This window comes from Acomys minous (assembly GCF_964271855.1).
Source record: "Acomys minous genome assembly, chromosome: 2".
NCBI lineage: Eukaryota > Metazoa > Chordata > Mammalia > Rodentia > Muridae > Acomys > Acomys minous.
This window is the reverse complement of record NC_140484.1, coordinates 66626560-66651641: the sequence shown is the minus strand read 5'-3', so window position 1 is coordinate 66651641 and position 25082 is coordinate 66626560. Positions and strand designations below refer to the sequence as shown.

Below are 25082 nucleotides of genomic sequence, written 5' to 3'. Positions count from 1 at the left end.
GTGATCTACAAAAGCAACCGGAATCACCATGACCCCAGGCAGGAAGTCCCCAAATGCAATGATGAGAAGAAAAGATCTTTAAACATCTCCAGGGCCATTAGAGACAGCAAATCCCTTCCTTGGCATTTCCATATCAGAAGCCTCCAGAGCTTTCTCAGCCTGGGGCTTGTCAAATTACCCTTGCTGTAAGGCATCTAGGAAACGCCTGTCATGTTCCGCCTGCGTTCCCAAAGATGGTGGGTAGGGAAGAGAGCATCCATTCTTTTAAAAAGCTGCTTTTTAAAAGTCTTTTAAATCATCAAGACTGGCTGACCGGCTGCTACTCACGTGCAACTCTTGTCTCTTGAGATCTTGTAAGTCTGGCAGCTGCCTGGTGGTGAACTCAATCCTGGCGGCGATGCTGTCGATAATCAGTTTAATGCTTGGGTAGTCCTTCACATAGGAGATATTGTTTACAGAAGGCTGGTGGTGATGATCTTTCGCGTCACTAGGGTTCTCGCTGTCCATCAAGTTGGGGTTGCTGGGAAAGCCCCCGTAATGGAAAGGGGATGAAATCAGAAGCTCCTGATGAGCCCCAGAAAGGATATAAGAAGCCATCACCAAAGTCATTATGATCAAGCCAAAGACCAGGCTACATTGCTTCCCCTTCCTGAAGCGCAAGAACCCACCCCAGTTCTCGGTGCTCTCAGTCCTTACTTTGAGAACGGCAAGCAAGTTCATCTGCTTACTGTCCACGCGGAACAGAATTTTGTTTTCTCCTTTGCAAGTGGGACAGGCCTGGTGACCGTGGTGGGGGCCTCCCTGGCAGGCAACTTGCTGTTGGCGTGCGTCCTCGGGGAACAACTGTATGCAGCAATTAATGCAGTGCCTCATGGTAGTAGAGCTCTTGGACAGCTGGCTTAGAGAGCCATGGGCCAGCCCTCGGGGAGTCTGGTGAGAAACTTTAAGGGTGCCCCGGGATGACAGAAGACAGTGGGAAGGCACCAGCGACAGGAGCAAGCGCAGAAGAGAGCCGACGCCAACGCACAAGAGAATGAGGCGCACTCTTTGGTTCGGATATGAAGGACAACACACAAAAAAAGCAAATTCCGACTGTGGGTCCCACGCCAGCCGGGGCAACACTGAAGCGGCCACAGGTTTGGAAGCGATTCTGCCTGAGCTTCAGGTTTTTCCCATGGCACCAAAGAAGGTTGGGGTGGCATCGGTAGAGAGCAGGGAGCCACACAGGAGAGTAGAAGACATCATGGGCTCCTCGCTGGCAGGCTCACTGGCATTCCTCCGGGATGTTTCCTCTCCACGGGGAGGAGATTCTTATGAATTCCAGGTGACCTAAACATAAAGAAAGGTAAGTCTTGCTGCCCTGTGTGGTGCCTATGGTACCACAGGAGTTGCTCTCCAGAGAAGAGCACAGAAAGATCTCCCTCTTCCACCTCACCACTTCATCCTCACTTACTTGTTCATACGCAAGTCACAGATCATACAAAAATGGAGATGTTCGGGGCCTTTGTGCTTGGATTGGGGCTTCATGCTCTATCTCCAAATATGTCCCCAAACACCCACACTTTGCATACGCCTGCACCTGCAGGACCTCTGCTTTCACATATCTGAGCTATGGCACCCTAGTGTCTCAAGATTGCACAACTACAGTCAGATTCACGCCCAGTCAGTGTCTTACTTAGGTTTCTGCTGCTGTGATGAAACGCCAGGACCAAAAGCAACTTGGGGAGGAAAGGGTTATTTCATCTTACACTTCCACCTCACAGTCCATCACTGAAAGAAATCAGGGCAGGAACACGGAGGCAGGAACAGAAGTGGAGGCCATGGAGAAACATTGCTTACTGCTCGCTGCTCATGGCTTGCTCAGCCTGCTTTCTTAACACAACCCAAGACCAACAGCCCAGGGTGGCAACACCCATGGTGAGCTGGGTCTTGTCAATCATTAAACAAGAAACTGCTCTAAAGACATGCCTCACGGGCCAATCTGCTGGGGGACTTTCCTCAATTGAGGTGTCTCATCACACGTAACTTTAGCTTTTGTCAGTTTGAAGAAAGAAAAGAAAGAAAGAAAGAAAGAAAAAAGAAAAAGAAAGAGGAGAGGAAGAACCAAGACCACCAGTGACTTCCAGTTCGATGAAGGAATCAAAATACCATTTTTTAACTCAATGATAAATCTGAAGAGTGGTAAGGAGGGGGATGGGAGGGGGGAGGGAAAGTCGGGGAACCAAGGCTGTCACCTCAGAGCTTCCGTAGTCTCTCAGCTACAGTTTAGGAAGCAAAAGTTAATGAACACTTAGCAACAATTAAATGATCCTCTTCTTCAGTCAAGTGTATCATATTTTTAAAAACCATCTGACTTTAAGTTATTAAGCAATTAAATCCAATGTACAGTATTCCCCCCGAGCCACGTAACACTTCAGACCCTCAAGTCATTTTTCACTCTCATCATCCCAAGAAAGACCGATTCTTAAAAATCCATTAACATAATGCCATGGTTCTAAAGTGTATTTTTTTTTCTCTCAAATGACACTTCTTTGGAGATGTCATTAAAGGAGCAATAGATGACTAATGAAAAAACCTGACTAGGTTTCTAGCTGCCATCAACGCCCACCCATTGGCTGTGTGACCTTAAGCTATTCAACCTCTCCAACTGCTCACTTCCTCAAGGACTGTTAAAATTAGAATAATAACAGTAACTTTTGTTTAAGGCACAAAATTAATTAATGTGTGGAAAGCGGTCATATAGGCCTGGCATGTGTTTAGTGACCCAGGAATCGCACACAACATGGATAGCAGTGTCATCATTGGTCACACTACAATCTTTAACTTGGCAGCAAGTTTTAAAAGCATGTAATACACAATTCCAGATGGGAGACCCTAAGCCACATTCTTTTTCCTTAAGTCGACAACTGCCCAAGGGTGGTGGACTCACATCCATCTACTGTACACCTCAAACAAGCCTCTGTCCCCAGAGAAGTGGCAGTAACTAAGCCTTCATTACAGACTCTACGTGTTGGCTAGAGATCTAAACAGTCACAACCCTACAGTAGGAAACCTTCATGTCACTTGGATACAAAGCCCGTGTTTTCTTAAAATATGCTGGCAAAGAGTTAGCCAGTAGCATTTCTTCCGCCCACAAAGTGTTCTGCCTGCTGCCAGCATTTGTGCTTAAATATTTAGAGGAGAGGTGAACTGGACAAATTCTATACAGTTCATTACAGCGGCACTTTGTGGATCTTTCCTATGAAAATGAGCCTGGCCACTCCACAGCCAGGAATTATAATAAACAAAAGCTGCGTTGTGCGGGACTAGGGGAAACGGCTCGGTGGGTAGAGCACTTTCTGTGCAAGCATGATGACCTGAGGTCAGATGCCCAGAACCCACGAAAAAGGAAGACACCTTAACCCGCCCTTTGTTTTATGGAAAATGGGAGGCAGAAGCAGAACTGCCAGAAGTCTGGGGGCCTAGTTAGCCTGGTATATGCCGCATGAACAAGAGAGACTGCCTCAAACAACACGGAAGTCAAAGGCTGACTTCTGAGGTCATCTGACCTCCTCATGCATACCATGGCATATGCTCCCAAATCACACGTACACACACACACACGAGTGCTTGCATGCATACACACCATACAAAATAGTTCAAGGAGTTCTCACTATAACCAGGAGGCCAGATGGAGAAGTACTGGTCTGAGGGGCTGAGAGTCAGACAGAGCCTGAGAGAGCTGAAGGAGCAGACTTGAGGCGTATGGGAGGAGATGCCCTGGGACCAGGCTGGGTCCCTCTCCTCCCTTAGGACAGCTGGCAAGGCATATCAGGAGCTTCTGCTTCCAGTTTGTTCTGTCACCCCTGACCCATTGCTTAGTACAAACACTTCTCCAGATGAAAGAAACAAAAGGGCAAGATCCCTCCTTGGAAACTTCAGCCTTGAAGCCAAGAAAATATTTTTTTTTTCACTTGTCAAAGACAAGGCCAAGGCGGGGTTAAAAATGAAGCTCCAAGCGGAGACTCAGTGGGAGTGTGTTCACACTCTTCTGTCCTAGTGTTAAGTTTTTTTTGTTTGTTTGTGTTTTTTTTTTAAACACACAAGGACTTTGAAGCCACAGAACAAGAATTGTACATCATCTGAACCCAACAGAATAGGCAGAACATTCCTACCCAAGAGCTAAGCTATCTTATTTCAAGCAAAGTAAATAAACCTCAGGACTTGGGGAGGCTGACAATCTTAATGGGTGTGGATGGGGCAGAAGACGGGCTCCAACATGCCCCGTGTTCCTCTCCCCAGCAGCTGTACCTCCTGTTAGGCAAACCACCCTGAGATGGGCTTGCTACTCATTAAAAAAAAAAAAAAGAAAAGAAAAGAAAACCCTCCAAAAACATTCTAATACAATGTGTTCTCATTTCATTCATTCACTCATTCATTCATTCACTAGTTCAAGGCTGCTGACCTTGTGCTGGGAACATCCTAGGGTAGAGACCAGAAGTTATTATAAAATGTAGCATGTAGATACATGCGATACATGCACACAGACATTTATAATTGATAGTTAGCCTCAGCCTCCACGCCCCCCCCCCTCCTTCCCCGCCTGCACACAGCTTGGAATCTCTCGTGATTGCAAGGAGCTGCCCCTTTCAACCACACCTGAAGTTACGTTAATGAGGTGACCCTTAGAGGAGCTAGGAGCTTCTGGATGGAGATTGGGCTTCAGAAAGACGAAGGCTTAGTTAAAGCTTAAACTCTCAGGTAGGATGAAGAAAAGCTGGAGACCAAAGCCCTGGGGACAGAGGATATAAGCCATCTCCCCTATGCCGTGAGACCTCTGTCCAAACTCCAAACCACAGGGATCTGGCTGGCTCATGACAGGGGGATCCTTGGCATTCTTCCCCGTGCCTGACTGGCCCTTAGTGCTAGCCAGCTCTGAACAAGATTCTCCTGATAAAGAGTGATGCAACCGCTCAGGAAACCCTGGGAGCCTTTGCCTATGTGGTCAATTCGGATGCGAGTGTGGATGTTGGGAACCCAGCACTCCTGACAGGGATCTAAAGTGGATCTAAGAGGTCTAAGGGATCTAAAGCTTGGGAATGATCCCTCAGACTCCAGGCATTGAGTGTGGACATGCCACAGTGCAGGGCTTGGCTGGCTAATTCCTCACAGTACAGGCTGTCCCTATGCTGTAGGATCTGCAAGGTGTTCAGCAGTGTCCCTGGCTTCCACCGCGAGATGCTAGCAGCACCTCTCACCTGAGACAGGGCAAGCAAACCCAGGTATAGATATAGGCAAAGGTCCCCTTAGTCTCCCCCCAGGTGGAGCCTGTCTGATAGGATGGGATCCAATGCACAATGAGCAAAGGGTGACTTCAGAGTTGCCACTGAGCAAAGTTGGAGGGACAGGAAGAAAGCCCAGTTCCATAGATGGGGAAAGATCAGGCAGGGGCAAGGGCAAAGCTGCTGAGAACTACCTGTGGGTAGATCCTTGGAGACTTGTCCTGGTTTGGAGAAGGTATCAACCGCAGGGGTGGTGCGGGCGAGCAGAGATTAGACTCTATACGGTCTTGAAGGCTAGAGTTAGCGGTGATACCGCCCCAAGTTCATAAAGAGAGGCACGCTACATACTCTTTCCCAAGGCTCTCCATGAACTCTGTAGCTATTAAATGACACAGCTAGGAGGGAGGAGGGGGAAATCCAACCCATGTGACTGTAGGAGAAGGCGAATGGATTGATATCACACCCCCGCCCCCTTAATTGGCTTTTTCCATACACCACAGGTGATCCCACGGGCAGCCACTCAGAAACTTTACACCCAAGCGTTCTTACTTCAGAAACAGGTAATGCATTCCACCTGCACTTGGCCTGACGGGAATGCAGGGGCTTGGTGCCAGTCGGCTCAGGTTAGACAGGACCTTCCGTGCTCTCTCTCATCCATGTAGTAAAAACAAGGTACTCGGGGCTAGATTACAGTTCTGTCGCCTCCCAGCCAGGGCTCCACACTAGACCCTGTGGATGCAGACCAGACCTGTGCGAACCCAGTGCCACTGTGAGAGATCAGATGACTGGTCCCCAAATAGAAAGCATTCAATTACCCAGCCTTTGCTTGGATGCCCCCTATTAACCTGTGTACCCCAGGCATCATTAGCAAACCATTTATAACAAAATTGTAATTGAGAGACCCAGAAATACCACTTTAGATTAAGTAATTGAATGCCCCCTCAGTGAAAGATCGATAAAGGGCATCCAATTTCACCCTAGGAAAAACTTATTAAATTATTGTAGCTAGAAGCTGATAGAGCAGAAGAAAGATATATGAAACTTCAAAGGAAATCTGGATGGACTTCAATAAATAGCTTCATTTAGCCGAAACATTCATGTATGCCCTCTGGGGGGAGAAAGGGGAAAATAGCTAATTACACGATTTCACTTTTATGTTTTAAGCGGAAATTTTTGATGGGTCTTAATTAACCTTTACTAAAAACACAAAGCCTTCTTCCGGTTAGTATATCTAAATGCTGACATCTCTCTTTGGGCTATGTATACGAAAATACTCTTTTGTCAAGGAATATTAATCTACAAGTAGACGAAGGAATTTTTTTTTTACTCAGCTCAAAGATATCATAAAGAGAGGAAGGGGAAAAAAAGCTAACAGACAACAGAGTTCTGTACTAGCAATGTCAGTCTGCAGGGTGTGTGTGTGTGTGTATTTGTGTGTGCAAGAGGTTTGCATCAGATGTCATCATCAACCGTCCTCTTCCTTATTTTCTGAGACAGCATCTCTCACTGAGTTGGAGTTCACCAATTTAGCTAGACTGGCTGGCCTACAAGGCCCAGGGATCTTCCACATGGGATGCTAGGGGTATACACACTGGCCCCTAGGTTTGTGCAGTAAGAGCTTGGGCATGTAAGCCACCTCTCGGGTTCTACTGTCAATCTTATTCCTGAAGTTTTACAGTCAATTAAAAGAACAGAGTCGCTCCTCTCCTCGACATTCAGTGCCCTCTAGCATTGTAGAAAGCACACAGTGATCAGGTGGGTGAGGACTCCAAGCTCTTGTCTTAGCAAGGGACCTCAGACAAGTGACTTATCTGGGCCTCTGCATTCTAAAATGGCAAGCATAGATCACCCGCAGTTTGGGAATTAAGAGTCTGGATGTTGTGGTCAAATTGCCTGGGTTTGACCTTGGCAGGGCATTAAAACTTTCTCCTCTCTGTTTCCTTGAATAAGAAGTAAAAGTAATCAAGGGCCTACAGCCTACCAGTGCAATGAGTATCAAATGAGCTAGCATTCATAATATGCTTATGAGGGTGACCCACCGTAAACACTTAATAAATGTTAGCACTACATACACACAGTGCTGGCCCACAGTAGTATGAATGCTAATTAGTATTTATAAATACTACTTAGGACAGGTTGCATTACTGGACTTTATTTGTTATTCTTACCTATAGTCACACTCTTGACGTGTGAATGACTTTGCACTTTGCAATAAAGAGCAGACTATTTCTTCACACCAGCTGGAGTCAGGTGACCTGCTTTAGCCAGGTAGAAGAGACCATGTGCCAGGCTTAAGCCCAGGTGAAAAGGCACAGGGTGTGTCCATTCACCCCCACGGGCATCTTTGTGGTCATCACAAGAAGAGCATGGCTCTGTCAACTGAAGGGTGGCAGACACATGGCAGAGCCAAAGCCAACGAGGAGGATCTAGACCCCGACTGACCCAGCCAGTTGTTCTAGCTTACCGATACCCTCTGCTACAGGTTGTGAGCCGCTGGAGCTACAGAGAGCAGCTGCAACAACGGTGTTATGAGCTTCACAGAGCGCCACGTAAAGCTTACGAGGGGGCAACACAGGCTGAGGCAACTCACCAGGCATACAGCTAATCAATCAATCAAAGAGCTGGTCCTGCTCTGAAAGCCTCTCTTCCATAACACCCGAAGCAGATAACACCGTGCTTTAGCAATGCTGGAACCAGAGGGGAGTTCTTCCTAGGGTAGGCCACCCACACACACACACATCCCAGTGTCTTCAGGCAATAATGCGTTTATGATAGCCACGGCTGTTTTGTTCCAGTTATCTGGACAACCAGACCCCCACTCGCCCCAACTAGATGGGCAGGCTGGCCTTCCTTCTAGCCTTGCTGGCCTTACTGTCACTTCTCCCTTGTGTCCTCTTCCCCTAGCAAGCCCCTGCTGTAATCTGACCCTGATAGGTTCCTTGCCAAATGCCCTCTTTCCTGATGCCTGGAGCCGCTTATCAGTGCTTCCTCGGCCGATATCCTCTCACTGTGCTCAGCAGGCTTTTCCTGCTGGCACCAAGTGTGTATCACATGCACCACGGGAGTTTTGTTTTCGGAGATAGGGTCTGCTGTGTGACAAGACTTTTCCTGGGAGGATGCACATCTACTCACAAAAAGATAGCGAACCCACGACAGACCAAAGGGCGGATACCGCCAAAGGCCAACTTGGTAAGCCAATGAGTTTTATTGGAGTTACTTACAGGAACAGAAATGACTCAAAGACAGCTATATCACCAATGCCCATGCCAGCATGGGTGACAGCTCATAAACATTCGGAACCCCGAAGCACACTGAACAACCTGCAGGCAGTTCAACAGGTTCCAGAGTGTCGTTTCCAGGTGCCTCAGTTGGTCTACAGATAGGCTGGGTTTTATTGCTGTTGTTTGGTTTTTTGTTTGGTTGGTTGGTTGGTTGGGTTTTGAGACAGGGTTTCTCAGTGTAGCCTTATCTGGGCTGTCCTGGACTTGCTTTGCAGACCAGGTTGGCCTTGAACTCACAAAGATCTGCCTGCCTCTGCCTCCTCGAGTGCAGGGATCGCAGGTGAGCACCACCATGCCTGGCTCAGTCTGAGTCTTCTTTTGAGCTTGTCTTGTCTGAGACTACTTCTTAGAGCTCAGCTTCTTTCCATCTGAGGTGGGCTCCCAGCCGTTATTGCTTACTCTGGAAGGGAAGGGGCTAGTGAATCTGGTCAGTTTCAGAGACTTCCTGAAGCTATTTTTGAGTTGTTTGCCTTTCTGCTTAAAGAGCTTCCTGTGGGACCAACACACAGGGCGTCACAATGTGGCCCTGGCTGCCTTGGAATTTCCTATGTAGGCAAGGCTGGCCTTGAATTTACAGAGGTCCCCTTATAGTCCTGGGATTAAAGACACGCACCACCACACCTTACATACCACAGGTGGTTTTATAAATTATATACCTGACTGTATAATAATTTCACCACCAAACGTTGTTGTTAGTAACAATGGCTTTACATGCATTATAGCGTAGAAACAGTCCATAGAAAAAGCAGTCATTTTATGACCTGTATCTATGGGAAATGCATATTCACAATGATCCAATCTCCATAGTAAATACCCCCTCCTCTCTCCCTAGCATGATACCACTGAGCCTCAATTTAGTAGAAAGGTGGGGCATAGTAAAAAAAAAAAAAAAAAGGATTTCTATGAATTCAACACATTAAGTTGTACCTTAAAGTGGGCACAGCCACCTTTTAGTTTAGCTCAGCAGTTACCAGCTTTATGAACTCACACATCCTGAGACTTAAGATTTTCATGTATAATATGGGAGTAAAACCACTGCTGCCTTCCAGCATGAATTTGAAGAGGTAATATAGAGCAAATGCATAGCCCCCACGTGGGACATAGCAAGCTTCCATAAGTAAAACACAGTCTTTGCATCACTGGACGGGGCCTCAGGCCCTCCCTGGGCTGCCTGCTTTCTACATGTTTACAATCCTATGCCTAGATGCCCAACTTCCCCATTTGCATCCAATATGAGGTCACAAGCTCCAGGAAAAAGCAAGTGGCAGCCCAGTTTCTAAGATCATGCTTGTCCCCATGTACCTGGAGGAAACAAGGCTAACAGCCTGCAACAGAGAAAACCCCTAGTAACTTCTTTTTTTTTGTTTTTGTTTTTGTTTTTGTTTTTGTTTTTGTTTTTCGAGACAGGGTCTCTTTGTGTAGCCTTGGCTGTCCAGGACTCGCTTTGTAGACCAGGCTGGCCTCGAACTCACAGCGATCCGCCTGCCTCTGCCTCCCAAGTGCTGGGATTAAAGGCGTGCGCCACCACGCCCGGCTTTCTAAAGAGCCATTCACAGTGGGAAACCTCTCGCTTATCTTGAAGATGACAGCCAGTGCGCAGGCGATCCTGCACTATCTAGAGTTATCAACCAGGAAGCTGATAACTGCGTATAGGCACCTGCTCATCCAGTCCTGCTCTCTATAGAGAAAGCTGGTGCAGCATGGTTCTTTGCTTCCCAAGAACTCGTAGCTCCTAAGAGATAGATGGGGTAAGAAACCCAAGGGCCTGGCACCCCATCTTCACTATCTGCACATCCACAGCGGGGCATCATGGCTTCAGCTGCCAGCTGACTTAGGCTCAAGTGGTCCAGCACTTCATCCAAGCCACAGTTCCTTCCTTTCCTGGCCCCTTCAAGACTCCGACTAAATGTCAGCTTCCATCTCACAGGGTCTCTGCACAGAGAGAGGAAGAAGGCACAGCCAAAGAGGAGGAGATGAGCTGGGTCACTTTAAAGGCTCCTTCTCTGAATGCCTTGCTGGCGGGGGCCCTGAGTCTTGCAGCATCCCAATTCCTGCTTGCAGGATGCACTACAAGTTCACACCCAGGACGAGAAGGGCTGGGGGACACAGGCTGGTCTGGTCTGGTGGCACGTGTCCTTCACAGAGAAGGAGTGAAAGAAAGGAAGAAAGAAAGAAAGAAAGAAAGGAAAAAAAGAAAGAAAGAAAGAAAAAGAAAAAGCCTGTGCCAGGTGCTGGCTAAAGAAAGAGGAAGAGGCAGGGCTGGGTGCCTTGGCACACCTGAGACCATAGAGACACAGAAATGACCTTTCAGAACAGGCAAGTACAAGACCCTTCTCACTCCTGCAGGCACAGATAACAGTCTGGGCTCCATGAGGCTGGCCATGTTGTAGCTGAGCACCAGCACCAAGTAGGAGCTTCCTTGAAGGGCTGTGTTTTGAAACCTGCCAACATTGCAGGGAACTGTGGGTAGGGAGAGTCCTGCACAGAACTCCTCATATCTCTGAAACCACCAGGTTCAAACACACTGGCTGGTTACCCTGATATGAGCCCTGGCCTCTCTCTGGCCCTTAGCTTTACCATGTGGAAGCCATGACCTGGGGACCCCCTCTTTCAGTTTTAACACTTTCAGACATAGGATCTGAAATCAATTTCTCTTTGACAAAAACCTACCACCATCACTTCTTTCTGCCTTTTGCGGCTGCTCAGCCTCCAGCTTTCAACAAATGTTAAAGCCTGGCACAGCCTTGCTTTATCAGATGCCAGAGAAGCCAGGCAGTTAGTCTTAAAGTTTCACCATGGGGTTTCTCCCAATAACCGTTCCCCTCCTCCTCCAGCACCATCTGTGCATCACAAGGTATCAGTCACTTGCACCACGCTCAAGCCTGCATATGCTAGGGCTAAGAATTAAGGACCACACAGCCCAGAGCTCGGGAGCATCACCTAATTCCGGAGCAAAGACTCCAGAGACTCCGGAAGCACGGTTACCTTGCCAGCCTAGAACTGTTCGGCCCCATTGCAGGAACGGGCCCCAGAGTCCCCCCCAGGTGCCAGGCAATCTGTAAATGAGACACCTTGGCTTAGGGACTAGAGACACCCTAACAACAGTGGCGACGCCTAAAGCCATGGTCTCTGACAGCGGGGACAGGTGGGTGGGTGGTTCTGTCCATCTGCTCCAGCTCTGACCCAGCCAAACCCAGCCAGATGCCAATCTTGTCAGCAGTCATATGGCATAGCTCGGGTTTGCTCCACAAAATGCAGAGCGGGCAAGAGGCTTCAAACATGTTCGCACTGCCGTTGTCACCCAGTGATTTCCATGTGCACAGAAGACTCCAAAGGTCTGTGTGACACAACAGATAGTTTTCTTCCTCTCAGCCCAGGGTCTCTGTAGGGGAACTAGTTTAGAGTACTCGGTTCATTATTTCCAGTGGTAATTCAAATTACCAGGTCACTGGATCTTCCACTCAAGCCCGTCTGGTCACTGTGCGTGTCACTCCACCAGGTGCAACCTACAGAACCCAAAGCTTCGGGCTCTGACTCAGAGCCAGCCCACCAAAATAGCCCTGGGGGCCATGGTGACTCTGGCCTTTGCACAGACCTCCCAGGGGAGCACGTAGACTCAGGGTTTCCAATGACCCCAGAAACAGTAAAAGAAAGAAACGAATACTGGTATAGTGTCAGCCATCTGTGGAAGGCCACATACAACCATTAAGTAGCTCCCCAAGGTCAGTATGCAGAGCCTGAAAGGACACGTGGAAAACCGAGGCACAGAAGGGTTAACCACACGCCCAGAGTCACACAGCTAGCCAGTGGCTACGGTCCTTGGAGCTATTATGGCGGGCAGTCTCCTGAAGCAAAGCAGGAAGCTTGGTCTCTATAGAGGCTGTAGCTGAGTGGAACCATACAGACAGTGACTGGACAGCCACGGATCTGTTTGGCCGTGAAGCCTGTGACCTTTGACCTGGACGCTCAATAAAGCTGGCTCCAACAGAGGCTGGCAGAGCGGCCTTGTAGGCCATCACCTGACTGGCCAGCCTGGATTGGAGACCATTCAAGCAAGGCAGCCAGGCTAGTCAGTGAGTGACATACAAGCACAGGGCCAGCGTTGATCAGCCCTGAAGAGCACGGGCCTCACACTGGGTGGGTACTCGATATATAGATATACCTCCCCACGTTAGTGACAGAAGAAAACTCCAGTATGCTCTATTGAGTTCCTAGGAATGCTCCAAAACAAGGTTCTTGCGGTTTGGTAACAAGAGTGACACCAGTGAACACTGCCTAGGGGTTAATGTGAGTGACTGGGTTTAAATATCCTGATAACATTGAGGACAGTATAACCACTGTCCCTACTATACAAGTGACTCAACAGTCAATTTAATGTCATATACTTCCTGCTTGGTGTGACTTATGGAGACAGGAGAGAGCACGGACTAGGAGAGGGTGTTGGATATCTAAAGACCCCAGCATCCACACCAGGCACTAGACACATTAAGATACCCATGTGACTGGAGACAACTCCCTTCTCCACTGACACCCTCATCCTCTTCTTCTCCAAGTCAACGTGGAAGGGTTCGTGCTGCCGAATGGGCCCAATAGTCTCAGGAGCTCAGGTGTTTGAGAACCAGCTGCTCCTCTTCTTGCGTGCTTGAGAGGGTCCCTGCATGGACAGCACCAAACCTAAACTACCCAGGGGAAAGAGATACACTTTCAGACATATTGGCTCTCATGTGGCTGGAGTACAAGGTAGTTAGGCAGTGGCATTGTAGTCACCCTCCAATACAGCGGGGGGGGGGGGGGGGGGAGAAGAAGGGAGGGAGGGAGGGAGGGAGGGAAGGAGCGAGCTTGTGAAAGAGGGTATGTGTGTGTACGTGTTTGTATGTGTGTGAAAGAGAGAGGGTGTGTGTGAAGGAGAGCAACAGTGTGGGGGTGGGGGTGGGGGAGAACATATGGGAATGAGAGAGACCCAAAGGGACAAGGTGACTCTGTCCACCTTTGCATCCCTAGACCCCTTCCTTTGCTCTGTGACAGAGGCTGGGGAGAGGAAGGAAGGTCCTGAGTAGCCGGAGATGGCCAGCCCAGATGCCTTTTCAGGCCTCTCATAGAACAGAACTCGCACACAGAGAACAGAATGCGAATAATGATCTCGCGTGTGCGCAGCGGAGGCCCTAGCATGGATAAATTAGAGGCGGCACAATGGAAGGGAAGCAGCTGCGTGCTCCCCGCCAGATGGCCTCCCTGATCTGAATACTTTTAAATATTGTTTTATTTTCAAAGATAAGCAAAATAAGAATCTGGTTTAACCCCTGAGTGGGCAGAACCTTCTGAAATACTTCAGCAGAATTTCGTTCCTCTGATGGAAAGCGTGTGCAGCTTATCTGACGGTGTCCTCCGGGCAGTTTTACAAGGCGAAGCTGGATGTAGCATGCACTACCCATCCCCAAGCAAACCAGCCCCTGCCCCAGTGTGGCCACGGAGACTTCTAGAATGTGAGGGGGTGCGCCCAGGGATACAGGGACCTGCATGACAAGTGCAAGATTCCATGTTTAGAAATTTTTAAACTTACTAACACTTTAAAATCAAGCTGTAGCAAAGTACATAGCGAAATGACAGGCTATGCTGCCTTTCACCTTTAAAGTAACATAGAGGGGAGCTGGGTAGGCACTGGCACGTCCTGTGGACACACCAAAATCCTCATCTCTCCTGACCGTTCACAGTACTACAGGTGAGTGTGGCTGCTCTGTAGTACAGAGGGTAGGGAAACAGAGGCCCTGGGCAGGCCCTGTTCTAAATCACTGCACAGCAGGAGGCAGAGCTAGACACAGCAGAAGGCCTAGCTGGCCCTCTTTCATTGAGCATGGTAAAGTACATGCCACATCAATCAGTTTCCAGAGTGACTGTGGGTGGAGCTTGGGGCACTTTGCCTCCCACTTGGACAGCTCCATCTGGCTACAAAGTTCACTTAGATAGATAAAGTATCCCTTTTGCCACTACAATGCCAATAAAGAAAGAAGAAACGCTAAGTAACAAAGGAGGGGGCAAAGAGAAACAGGCTGGAACAAGGTCTGGTAAACCACACCGCTGGCCTCAGTTTCCCTTCTTGCACACATGCACACACACTCCTTGCTGTCCTCATCCTGGAGATGAGGCTAGAGGTGACCAAGCTAAAGGGCTGGGTGCAAAGGGAGGAGTTACCTCAAGGCTTCACGTTGAGCCTTCGTTTCTCAAGTATCTTTGCATTGATAGCATTCCCCTACTAGCCTCAGCATGATGCTCAACCGTTGTCCTTCTTGTGATTGTCATTGTTATCGTCATCATCCACCATCAATCAAATTCCCACTTGACTGAGAAGGATGCACTTGAGAGCCGTGCCAGGAAGGACCCTGTCTCTTGGCCTTCTCTGTCACAATGATGGAAAACCGAAGGGCAGACCACAGAATTCCCCAGACTGGGTACAGATCTGTATAAACATGCACAGGTCAAAAGCAGAGCTCCGAGAGCAAATGGGACAGTATGGCTTTGAAGACACTGTCTTATGAGAGGCTTCACCTATGTCTAAAGAGCCTCAAAGAGAGATGCCCTTGGATGAGGCTCCACGTGACTGCACTGGCCATGAGACAGACAGGTACACTCCGGTGGAAAGAGAAATGCGGAAGAAGGCAAAAACTGAGACTCCAAAACCAAGGCCCACATCTGGACTGAAGCCGCCTCTTCCCGGCCGTGTGTCCTCAAGCCAAATGCATTAGAACTCTGGGCTTGTTTGCTCCCCTTCAACATAGGGAAACCGCAGCAGAAAATGCGAGAGGATTCATGGGATCGTCTATGCAAAATGTTTCCCCAAGAGCTTGAAAAACTCTACCATAACCACCTCCCCACTCCTGTCATCGCTTTCTCCTCCCCCCAGGTCTCAGACAGCAATAGGAAAACTCTGGTCTGGTGTCTGAAGCCCCAGGCAACCATGAATGATGTCAGAATTCTTAAGGCAGCAGGCGATCAGGGTGCGAACCAGCTCATACAGAGCGTCCCCTCATCCCACAGTACATCAAAGCCCACATGGAAACCCCCGGAACACTGGCAGCAAGGGCTGCCTATGGCCAGAAAGAACCTCAAGGAGACACCCCACTTTTTAGACTCCAACAGACCCAGTTTCCTTAACCTTGGCTGAAACCTGGAATCTAGAGTCCCAACTTCTGTAAAGTAGGTCAACTAAGCATTTATTTATAGACATATCACCCAGGACACTTAACACTGATACGCTGCGTATAACACCGATATGCTGCGTATCTCAGAAGGGGTACCCCACATCGTGATTCTGTATTAGTCAAACAATTTAAAAGTCCCTAGTAGACCGTGGGGGTTTTTTTGGTTATTGTTGTTCATTTTTGTTTTGTTTTGTTTTTCCATTAATTTCTCCCCAAGTCTCTGTAGTTGAAGCTGGGGAGGCGAGCTTCAATGAACATTTTGGCAAGGGTGTGTTCTCCAAGAATCCCAGTGTCTGCCAGGTGCTGCTATGACACACCAAGACACACTGGCTGGCTGTGCCAGTGCGTCAAGGACACCATCAGCCCTGAAGGGAGCTGCCACTCACAGCTATGTGAGGCCAGATGAGAACATTGAGAGGCTGCGACAAAGCCTCTCTCAAAGGGGAAGCCAGCCCGCTGGCCCCAAGAGCTGCTGTGCCCTCAGCCCTGTGTAAACAAGTTTTTTTTTTTTAATGTTTTTAAGCACTTGTTCAAAAAAAAAAAAACCAGTGCATCTTGGCTCAGGCACAGACTCCCACAAAGCAAGTGATGTGTGATATGAGAAATCTGTAACCTCAGAATTAACTGCAGAAGAGTGCAAAGTTCACGCAGAGACCTGGGAGACCCCTCTACCAGTGCCGGGAAGTCAGGGCTTACACTCCAAGTAGTCAGACTTCCTCCTGAGCTTAAAAGCAAGAATCAAAAACAAGAACAAAAACCAAAGCCTTGCAGCTGACTTCCTATCAAATGCTGCTCTGGTCTCTCTCAGAAAATTAACATCTGACCCAACAGTTCTCAGTCCTTAGGTCAGTTCACAGCAGCAGTAACGATGCCTGTCAAGTGGCTACATGATACAAACCCATGCTTGCAAAAGCGCAGCAGAGGCCGAGCGGCTGACATGAGGACCAGACGGGCTTGATTTGGGCTGAGCAGAGCAGGAGGTCTGGGATATGTGGCTCTTACAGATGGGTGGACACCCAAGGTCAGGCGGCAGCAGCACCAACTATGTGGCCCTGGGGAAATAGCTCCCTGCAGTCCTTTCTCCATCTCTAGGCTGGTGCCCACAGCTACCCACTGCTCCATTGCTGTATTGCAGGGAGAATTAAAGGAGAAACAAAAATCCACCTGTCCATCTTGGCCATTTTTTTTTGGTCCTATCTGCCTCTATGCATCAGTCTCTAGCCAGTACCGTTTTCCTAATGCCCACAATGGCTGCCCTGAATCAATGCCCTGAATCCCTTACCCATCAGACCCTGCTCTTGTCCCTCAAGCCTCTTCCACTGGGCATCTTTGTGGGCGTCTGACAGCGCCTGCCCCAACTGCTGGATGATGAGCTCAGCGTTGGTGGGAGGGGTTCTGTTCACTTTTGCAAACGTGTCCCAAAGGAAGGAAGCCAGGAAAGAACATGGGAAATAAGCAGCACATATCAAAACCCCATACAGCTATAAGTAAAAACCTCCTGGTACAGATATATATATGATGGAATTTAAAACTTTGCCTCTCTGGGACTAGCGTCTGTCATTGGAAAGGTGTTTCTTGGTATCTCGCCAGTAGATGTGGTCACTAATGTGGGGATGTGTTGGAGGCAGGTCCCAGCTCCATTGGCTCCAGGATTTCCAGTGTCCATGCGTACTCTGCAGGGGCAGAGTCAAGGGGACTGGGCGGGCCCCAGGACTTTTCACTCCTGCCAACCCTAATGTGTCTCTCTACCCTTTCTAAATTAGCTTTCACACCTCAGAAAACAACAAGATGATACGTCTTGGTAAATTACAGATTCTGATCTGTGTGCAGAAGAAGTTCTGTTTTTCTCCATTTTCTTTCGTTTTGCACCACTGTCAGTTCTTACACCACTGTCAGGCAGATTTCTGAATGTATTCGGACCACACTGTCTTCTTCACCACGTGCCATAAAAACCCAGGTACTGAGCTCAGGACAAAGGAAGTGTGTGTAAGGGATTGGGGAACGGGGAAAGGAAGGGAAGTCCCTCCTCCCTGCAGACATTTCATTCCTTCCGCACAAAGGAGATTTGGAAGGGTTTCAAACACATCCAGTATTCAGAGAGAACTAAAATTACCTTGCGTCTCCCATCTCTCCCTTGCTGTGGCTCCCTCAGCTGCATAAGGGATAACTGAGTTGGAGACACCTGCTGGGTTTTATGCAGGGCTAGACACCCTGCAGTTCAGTAGACACCCTCCCAGAGAATGCTGAGGCCAGGTCTCTCCTTCAGCATGGGGAGGGGTTGGAGGTGTAGACCAGAGAGACAGGAACCAGTGGCTCAGCCTTAGGAGTAGCCAAGCAGGGCTGGGACTCGATTCTACAGCTGCCTCTACCTTACCACCAGGATATGAGCTCTCCTAAGTCTTTATTGTCCTACCCCCACCCCCGACCATGAAACTGTCACAAAGCAATCCAAGGGGTCTTCTCAATGTTCTTAAACTAGGATTATTTTCACTCTCGCGTGAAGCAATACCATCAACTGATGACTTCACCAGTTTGGTTAACCATATTTTCTAGAGTTTTCACATCCAAACACTTGAGAAGTGAAGAAAAAAAAAATGATCCTGAGCGGAACTCAAATACTGACCCCAAAACATTCATTTCACAATTTATAAAAGAGCTGGAAACATTTCTTTCATGAAAGGGGAATCCCCACCCCCAGACCAAGAGCCTGCTGTCTCCCAGTGCCCCGCCCTGCCCCCTCACCAACCAAAGCTGGACCCTACCACAGCCTTCCAAGACAACAGGCTTTTTGGTGTCAGCAGGACTGTGCAGGGTCTGCCACTGGCTCAGCCTCTTCTTTTGTCCCATTGCCGCCCATCTCTTTAGGCTCTGAGCCCCCCTGAAGGGGCTTGGCCCCCAAAGCAGGAGAGGGTTACCTACAGATCCCAAAGGAACTGGATGAACTTCTCAGAGCATAAGTGGACAGGCCCCCAAAACTCACATGTCAAAGAACACTACTGAGGTGCCAGGACTGTCACAGTCAGCTTATTTCAAGCCTCCTTTGAGTCATCACTGGGGATCACAAAAGATGAGGAATCACTTCCAGGCGTAGCATGAGGTGCTGGCATACTCCTCTCTATGGACGATGGTTCCTGGCCTGTCGTTTTCTCTCACATCCTTTATTGAAATCACTGGCAGATTTCAGACTTATTCAGTCCCGATTTGCTTGGTCATCAGTGCTAAGCAAGGAAAGCAAAGAAAGTCAGGCCTCTCTCCTGGGTCTTAAGACGTGCAACCCAAGTGGGCACCACGGCCACTGTGTGTGTGTGTGTGTGTGTGTGTGTGTGTGTGTGTGTGTGTGTGTGTGTGTACTGTGTACTGTGTACTATATGCAAATTTGTGGGAGTATGTACATACAGAGACCCAAGGAGGACACTTGAGGGTCATCCTCTACTGAACACCACTCTATTGTTTAAGACAGGGTTTCTTGTTGAATCCAAAGCTCACTGCTGTTCATGAGCCTGGCTAGCCAGTTAGCTCCTGGGCCCGCCTTTCAATGCTGGGTTTATAAGGCAGACATGCTTGGCTCTTACGTGGCTGTGGTGGATTTGAACTCTAGTCTTCTTGCTTTTACAGTAAGTGGTCTTATTCAGTAAGCCATCTTCCCAGCCCATTCATCTCCAATTTAAGTTGAAGAACCTAAACGGGCTTAGTGATGAGGACCTATGTCCTGGTTACCATTCCCCTGCTCCTGGGGCTCAACACATAAACCACTCCATAGGAGTCAGTGCTCTGCCATTTCCTACAGGCACCCAACTCCTCAGAAGGTGAGAAGTTGAGCCAGATATTTTGGGAACTGCTTGTGGAGTCGCCCGTATACTCATCTGTTGCTTCCATTACTTTGCTAACTGAGGCAAAGGTGCTGAGAGTTTGACATTAAGTGACTGAGTAACCACGCTGTTGCCTCTTCTTACTTCCTGCACTTAGATGCGGACTTTGAAAACCCGACGCTGTTTGGGAGGGGCAAGACACTAGCTGCAGCTTCTAATTTATTTTCCCAAAGTTCTTGATGACTAGTCCGCTTATCAGGCCTGAGAACCAGGTCAAGGCTGGACTTCAAGCGATAAAAATCTGCAAAAATCCATGGAAAGGGCCCAGAGCCCTACAACTAACTGCCAGACTACTATGACCATCAGTCCCATCACTGTCCATATCTCCTTTTTTGTAGCTTGTGCTTAGTGATGTGTGGGCTGTGGCCAGGGTCTGGTCTATGTCGTGCAGGTCATGCTTGAACCAGGCTCCTTGAAATGATTCAGCAATGAACTACTTCTCCCATCAGCTAACAGCTGACCCTTCACACTAAACCAGCAAGAGATGAAGCCACGAGCTTTTAAATGTCTTCTCTACATCAGCTGTCCCTGCTCTCAAATAAGAAAAAAAAATGGAGAAAAATGTTACATTTAAAAAAGGAGCCCTAAGCAGGCACGGTGGCACATATCTGTAACCCCCACACTCAAGGAGGCAAAAGCAAGTGGATCTCTGTGAGTTCAAGGCCAGCCTCATCTACACAGTGAGTGCCAGGACAGCCAGGGCTAAAACAGAGAAACTCTGTCTCTAAAAAACAAAAATTGAAATAAAATAAAATAAGAAATTTTCTTGTGAAGGGCTCTATCACGTTTGGTTGGTTGGTTGGTTGGTTGGTGGTGGGTTTTTTTTGGGGGGGGGTCAAGACAAGGTTTCCCTGTATGTAGCCTAAACTGTCCTAGACCAGGCTAGCCTCAAACTCACAGACATCTACCTGCTTCTGCCTCCTAAGTGGTGTGATTAAAGACATGTGCTACTAGCACATTTGCTTTTTAATAAAACACAAATTCAAATGATAAAAAACAAGGTTTGGGGTTTTTTTTTTTAAGAATGTTCTGGGTTTTTTGGGTCCTGAGCACACAAAGAAAGTATATCAAGATGATCCAAGCCAGAAAGTGTCAGAGCACACCTGCCTGGGCATGTGTCCCTGAACTTGCTGCCACAGGCACAGTGGGACAGGACTTAGCAAGTCCAGCGCCAGCCTCTTTACCATGCAGAAGCTCAGACACTCCTGGGCTCTATATCAACTCCCAGTCGCACCTTGGGACCATCTCAAGGGGACCATTAGCCTGTGCTTTGCCCCCACTACGCAAGTTGTAAATCCCATGATCCAATGTCCTATCGGAGACCCCCAACAGACAGTTCAGGCTCAACTGAATCCTGCAGGTTTGGCCTTGTGCACATCAGGGTGACCCTGGCCTGCACTGTGAGCACCGTGAAGTCACTGAGCATGAAAGAGTGATGCTGTAGGAAAAATATAGCCAAGAAAGAAGAGTGGTGCACAAGTCTGTGGCCTGGAGGAGGCTCAAGTGGACTGGAGACTCAAGCTCACATTGTCAGGTAGTAGAAATATATGTCAATGGCTTGAAATTGAGAGGCGGGCACAGCTGAGCAAGCTGGACTCACACTCCTTTACAAACTCCCTTTGAGGAACACCTGCACACAGGCCAGCCTGAGACCAGTGCGTCTGCTCACGGCCAGCTTGCCCTTGCCAGAGCAGACCCCAATCTACACAGGTTTTCTATCACACAACCTGATACCTGACTTCAGCCTGAGAAACTGAGCAATCAGGATTGACAAATTAGTGAAGAATCACCCAAGATGAGTGCTCCTGGAATTAGAGGTCCAGCCATTGCTCCCTTTAACTGTATGTAGTACTCTGGGCAATTGGCCATGGCGGCTTCCCCACAGCACATGAAAATGGTGACATGCTCCAGGAGGGTCGGGAGAAACACTGGAAAGAAAAAGAAGCCAATGAAGTGGGCAAAGCTCATCTCGAGATGACAAATATTGTATGTTGTCTCTCACTTGCTACCTATGCTTTTATACACATAAGTTAAATGTTATGTGGCGTGAACGTAGACTTGAAACTGTCTAAGGCAACAAGAGGGACTAACGGAGGGGAGAGGTGAGACGAGAAAGTAGTGGGACGGGCGAATATGCACAACATACATATGTACTTGTAAAACAGTGTCCTGAGTAACACAGGACCACATACAATGACCCTTTTTTTGCACTAAAAATTACAAAGTAAACACTCAGCTTTGGGGGTGGGCTGGGGCTCCTCAGCTGAGGTAGGAAGATGCTTGGGGAAAAGTGGCAGGAAGGACAAGACCCAACTTTGCCAGAATTTCCCCCCTATTTGGACAAGCAACACAAAGGACAGAGCTGCCACAGCCAAGCCAAGAGTCCACATGAGCAACCAGGGGTCGTCAGGAGTAGTCATTCCCAAACACTGCTCCCAGGTGATAGAGACAAGGAGAAACAGAGGGCTCCCATGCCCTTTCTAAATCCCTGCTGGAATTCCAGCAAGGCAGGACCTGAGTGTGAGCCCCAGCCGAGAAAAGCTCATTTTCATGCGCTGTTCAACCCAACATTTTCAAGATGTCACCAAGGCCATATATCTTCATATAGAAGTTGTTAATGAAGAATTCTCAGTTTTAGCATGTCCCATTTTGGGTGCTAAATTCCCATCTGACCTGAGAGTTAACTGAGCTGTACTTATTTCATAATATAATTTTATAGGAGTTATGTGCCCAGGCTGCATCAAATACTCTTTAAAAGAGATTTTAAAAAAATCTTCCAGCACTGGAGTTAAGAATCTGCTTTTAAATTTAAATTAAGTGAAATTAGGAGAAGTTACAAAGAAACGTAAAAAAATTTTTTAAAAAATTTTTAAATCTCATTTCCTTGATTTTACCGGTCACATTACAAGTGCCTGCTGGCCACATGGTGTCACCAGGGTGGATCATGCAGGTAGACGATGCAGATGGACAGACAGCACACATCCAGTGTCACAGAACAGTTGGCACTGCTGGGGCTGTGAGCCCTGGAAGGCAAAGTCATTCCCCCCTCGCAGGCCTGCCCACCACAAGGCATTGGGAGGTCACTTCCCAGAGCTGCTACAAAACTCTGTTGCGATGCTTGTCGCAGCGGATGAACCTGTGTGGCTAGGGTCATGCAGGTAGGCAACAGCCTGGGTGCAATAGCTTCAGCTATTCTCCTCTCCAGTTTCCTGAAGAGCCACTGCTGTATCCAGCAGCCCCAGGTTCTCCTCTCAGGGGGAAGAACTCTGGGCTAGCTTCAATGTTTTTTGATGGTTAAATTTTTTAATATCATTTTGTATTAATTCATTCATATTACATCTCAATTATTATCCCATCCCTTGTATCCTCCCATTCCTCCCTCCCTCCCGCTTAGCCCCTACTCCCCTCCCCTATGACTGTGACTGGGCGGGGGGGGGGGGAACCTCCTCTCCCTGTGTATGCTCATAGGGTATCAAGTCTCTTCTTGGTAGCCTGCTATCCTTCCTCTGAGTGCCACCAGGCCTCCCCATCAAGGGGACGTGGTCAAATATGGGGCACCAGAGTTATTATGAAAGTCAGTCTCCACTTTCCACTCTCCACTCAACTGTGGAGACTGTCCTGTCCTGTTGGTTAGATCTGGTTCGGCGTCTGAAGTTTCCTGCACATATTGTCGTTGGCTGGTGCCATAGTTTCAGCAGAACCTGGGCTAGCTTCTAAATCAACCACTTCTATCTCAAAGATTAGCCCTGAGACTTTCTCCAATCTACACTCCTACCCCAGAACATCAAGATTGAAATCCTGGTCCTGGGCCCTCCTCAGGTCAGAGACTGACCAATGCCCACAGCCCAAATTTAGACAGTCTACTTTTCCATGAAGTGTGAGTGTGGGGTGCAGACCCCCACTGGGACAGGGGAATCTTTCAGGTCACCAACCATAAAGATTCTCTCCCTGGTCCATCAATCCAGTGGTCACCCCTCAGAATCTTATCTTTTGGGGAGCTCGGGCAGAACACAGAGGGAGTCCTCTCTCTCTCTCTCTCTCTCTCTCTCTCTCTCTCTCTCTCTCTCTCTCTCTCTCTTTCTCTCTCTCTCTTTCTCTCTCTCTCTCTCTCTCTCTCTCTCGCATTCCCTTCTTCCAGCCTCTTATTTTATTTTGCAGAAGTCCCACACTACAGGTGGGCCTGACTTGATCACTCAAAAGGCTGGCAGAATCCCTTGAGGTAAGCTTATCCCTGGCCAGCCATTTACCCCTGCGCACATGCCCATCAGAGGCACCTCACTCCCACCCCAGGCTCCCCAAAATCCACCAGCTGGATCAGTCCGAGTTCTGCTTATAATGCTCCAAACTGTTCATCCATCTCACAGTGGCAACCCACCGTGGACTAGATGAACACAACCCACTACAAAACTGAACAAGCAATTATTAGGGAAGAATTTCATAATGTAGTGCTGAAGAAAAAGAGATCAAATATAAAGGGAAATACACTGCGTGATTCCACTGCCATGAAGTCCAAGATCCAAGCAATAAAGATCAAGATTGTGGAAGTGAGGACAGCAGTTTCCCGTGAGCAGGATGGGGAGGTGGTTAGTGACCTATATGGCAGGGCCAGGGGCCTCTAGGTTGCTGTTCATACTGCTGCCGGCTGCGAATGTCCCTCAGGCTCTGCGTTCATGGCAGATATTTTTATGTACGTTGTCCAATTTAAAACAGTCCATAAGCTCATACCTATAATACCAGAACTCAGGAAAGGCAGAATCATGAGTTCAAGGCCAACCTGGGCTACATGAGGCCTTGTCTCAAAAAAAAAAAAAAAAAAATTAAAAATACTTCATCACGTTGAATGGGTAGAGTTAAGTTTCTACCAGTAAAGACCCTATGTGCCCTTTTCTAACACCCTAGTCCTTGCACTTCCACCATAAAGGTGAGTTTTCCTTCCATCAGACCAATGCCATTTCCTTCCAGAGGTGCCAAACCAAGCTTCCGCCGTCTATACATTTTTAAATGGTTAGCAGCATTCATAAGCACTTAGTCCTTATTTTATGACCCCGCATGCAGCCGACAACAGCTAATGACCTACGGGTGCCAAGGTCTTAAATGGCTTCTCTCTAGTGGAGTCAGCCAGGAGGCTACAAGCCTTGCTCCACCCAGTGGCCACTGGCAGACAGGGGCACACAAGTCAGGGAAGAGATCTTAAGACACGGTCCATACGGATCCAATTCCAGACAAGCACGGATAGCTGATGCCCCCTCGCTGCACCCCAGAACACCTGGAGACCTGCCACACTTTGCCCCCCATAGCCAGATGGCATAAAAGACAGTCATTTTCCTTTAAGTGTCACAGTCCCATTCAGATTGACCAAATCGTGACAATGCAGGGTGAGAGCAGAGTCCTGGCTGGCTGGAGATTGACAAGTCCAGCGGCCTCGGTACCAACCAAGGGCAAAAAGTGGTGGCCACCGAGGCCATTAGGCATCAC

The 25082-nt window shown here is 48.3% G+C and overlaps 1 protein-coding gene across 6 annotated transcripts in view; it reads right to left on the bottom strand.

Annotated features, from left to right (window-relative positions):
* The window catches only part of CHST15 (carbohydrate sulfotransferase 15), an 81452-nt gene that overhangs the window by 35103 nt on the left and 21267 nt on the right, over positions 1–25082 (bottom strand). For 3 of the 6 annotated variants that reach the window (XM_084772690.1, XM_084772689.1, XM_084772694.1), the window contains exon 2: positions 328–1329. In XM_084772690.1, the coding sequence (XP_084628816.1) occupies positions 328–873 (546 nt within the window). In that variant the 5' untranslated portion in view covers positions 874–1329. Of the gene's footprint in view, positions 1–327; positions 1330–5455; positions 5640–18718; positions 18957–25082 lie in introns of those variants that run through there. The other 3 variants (XM_084772692.1, XM_084772691.1, XM_084772693.1) reach the window with 2 other exon arrangements.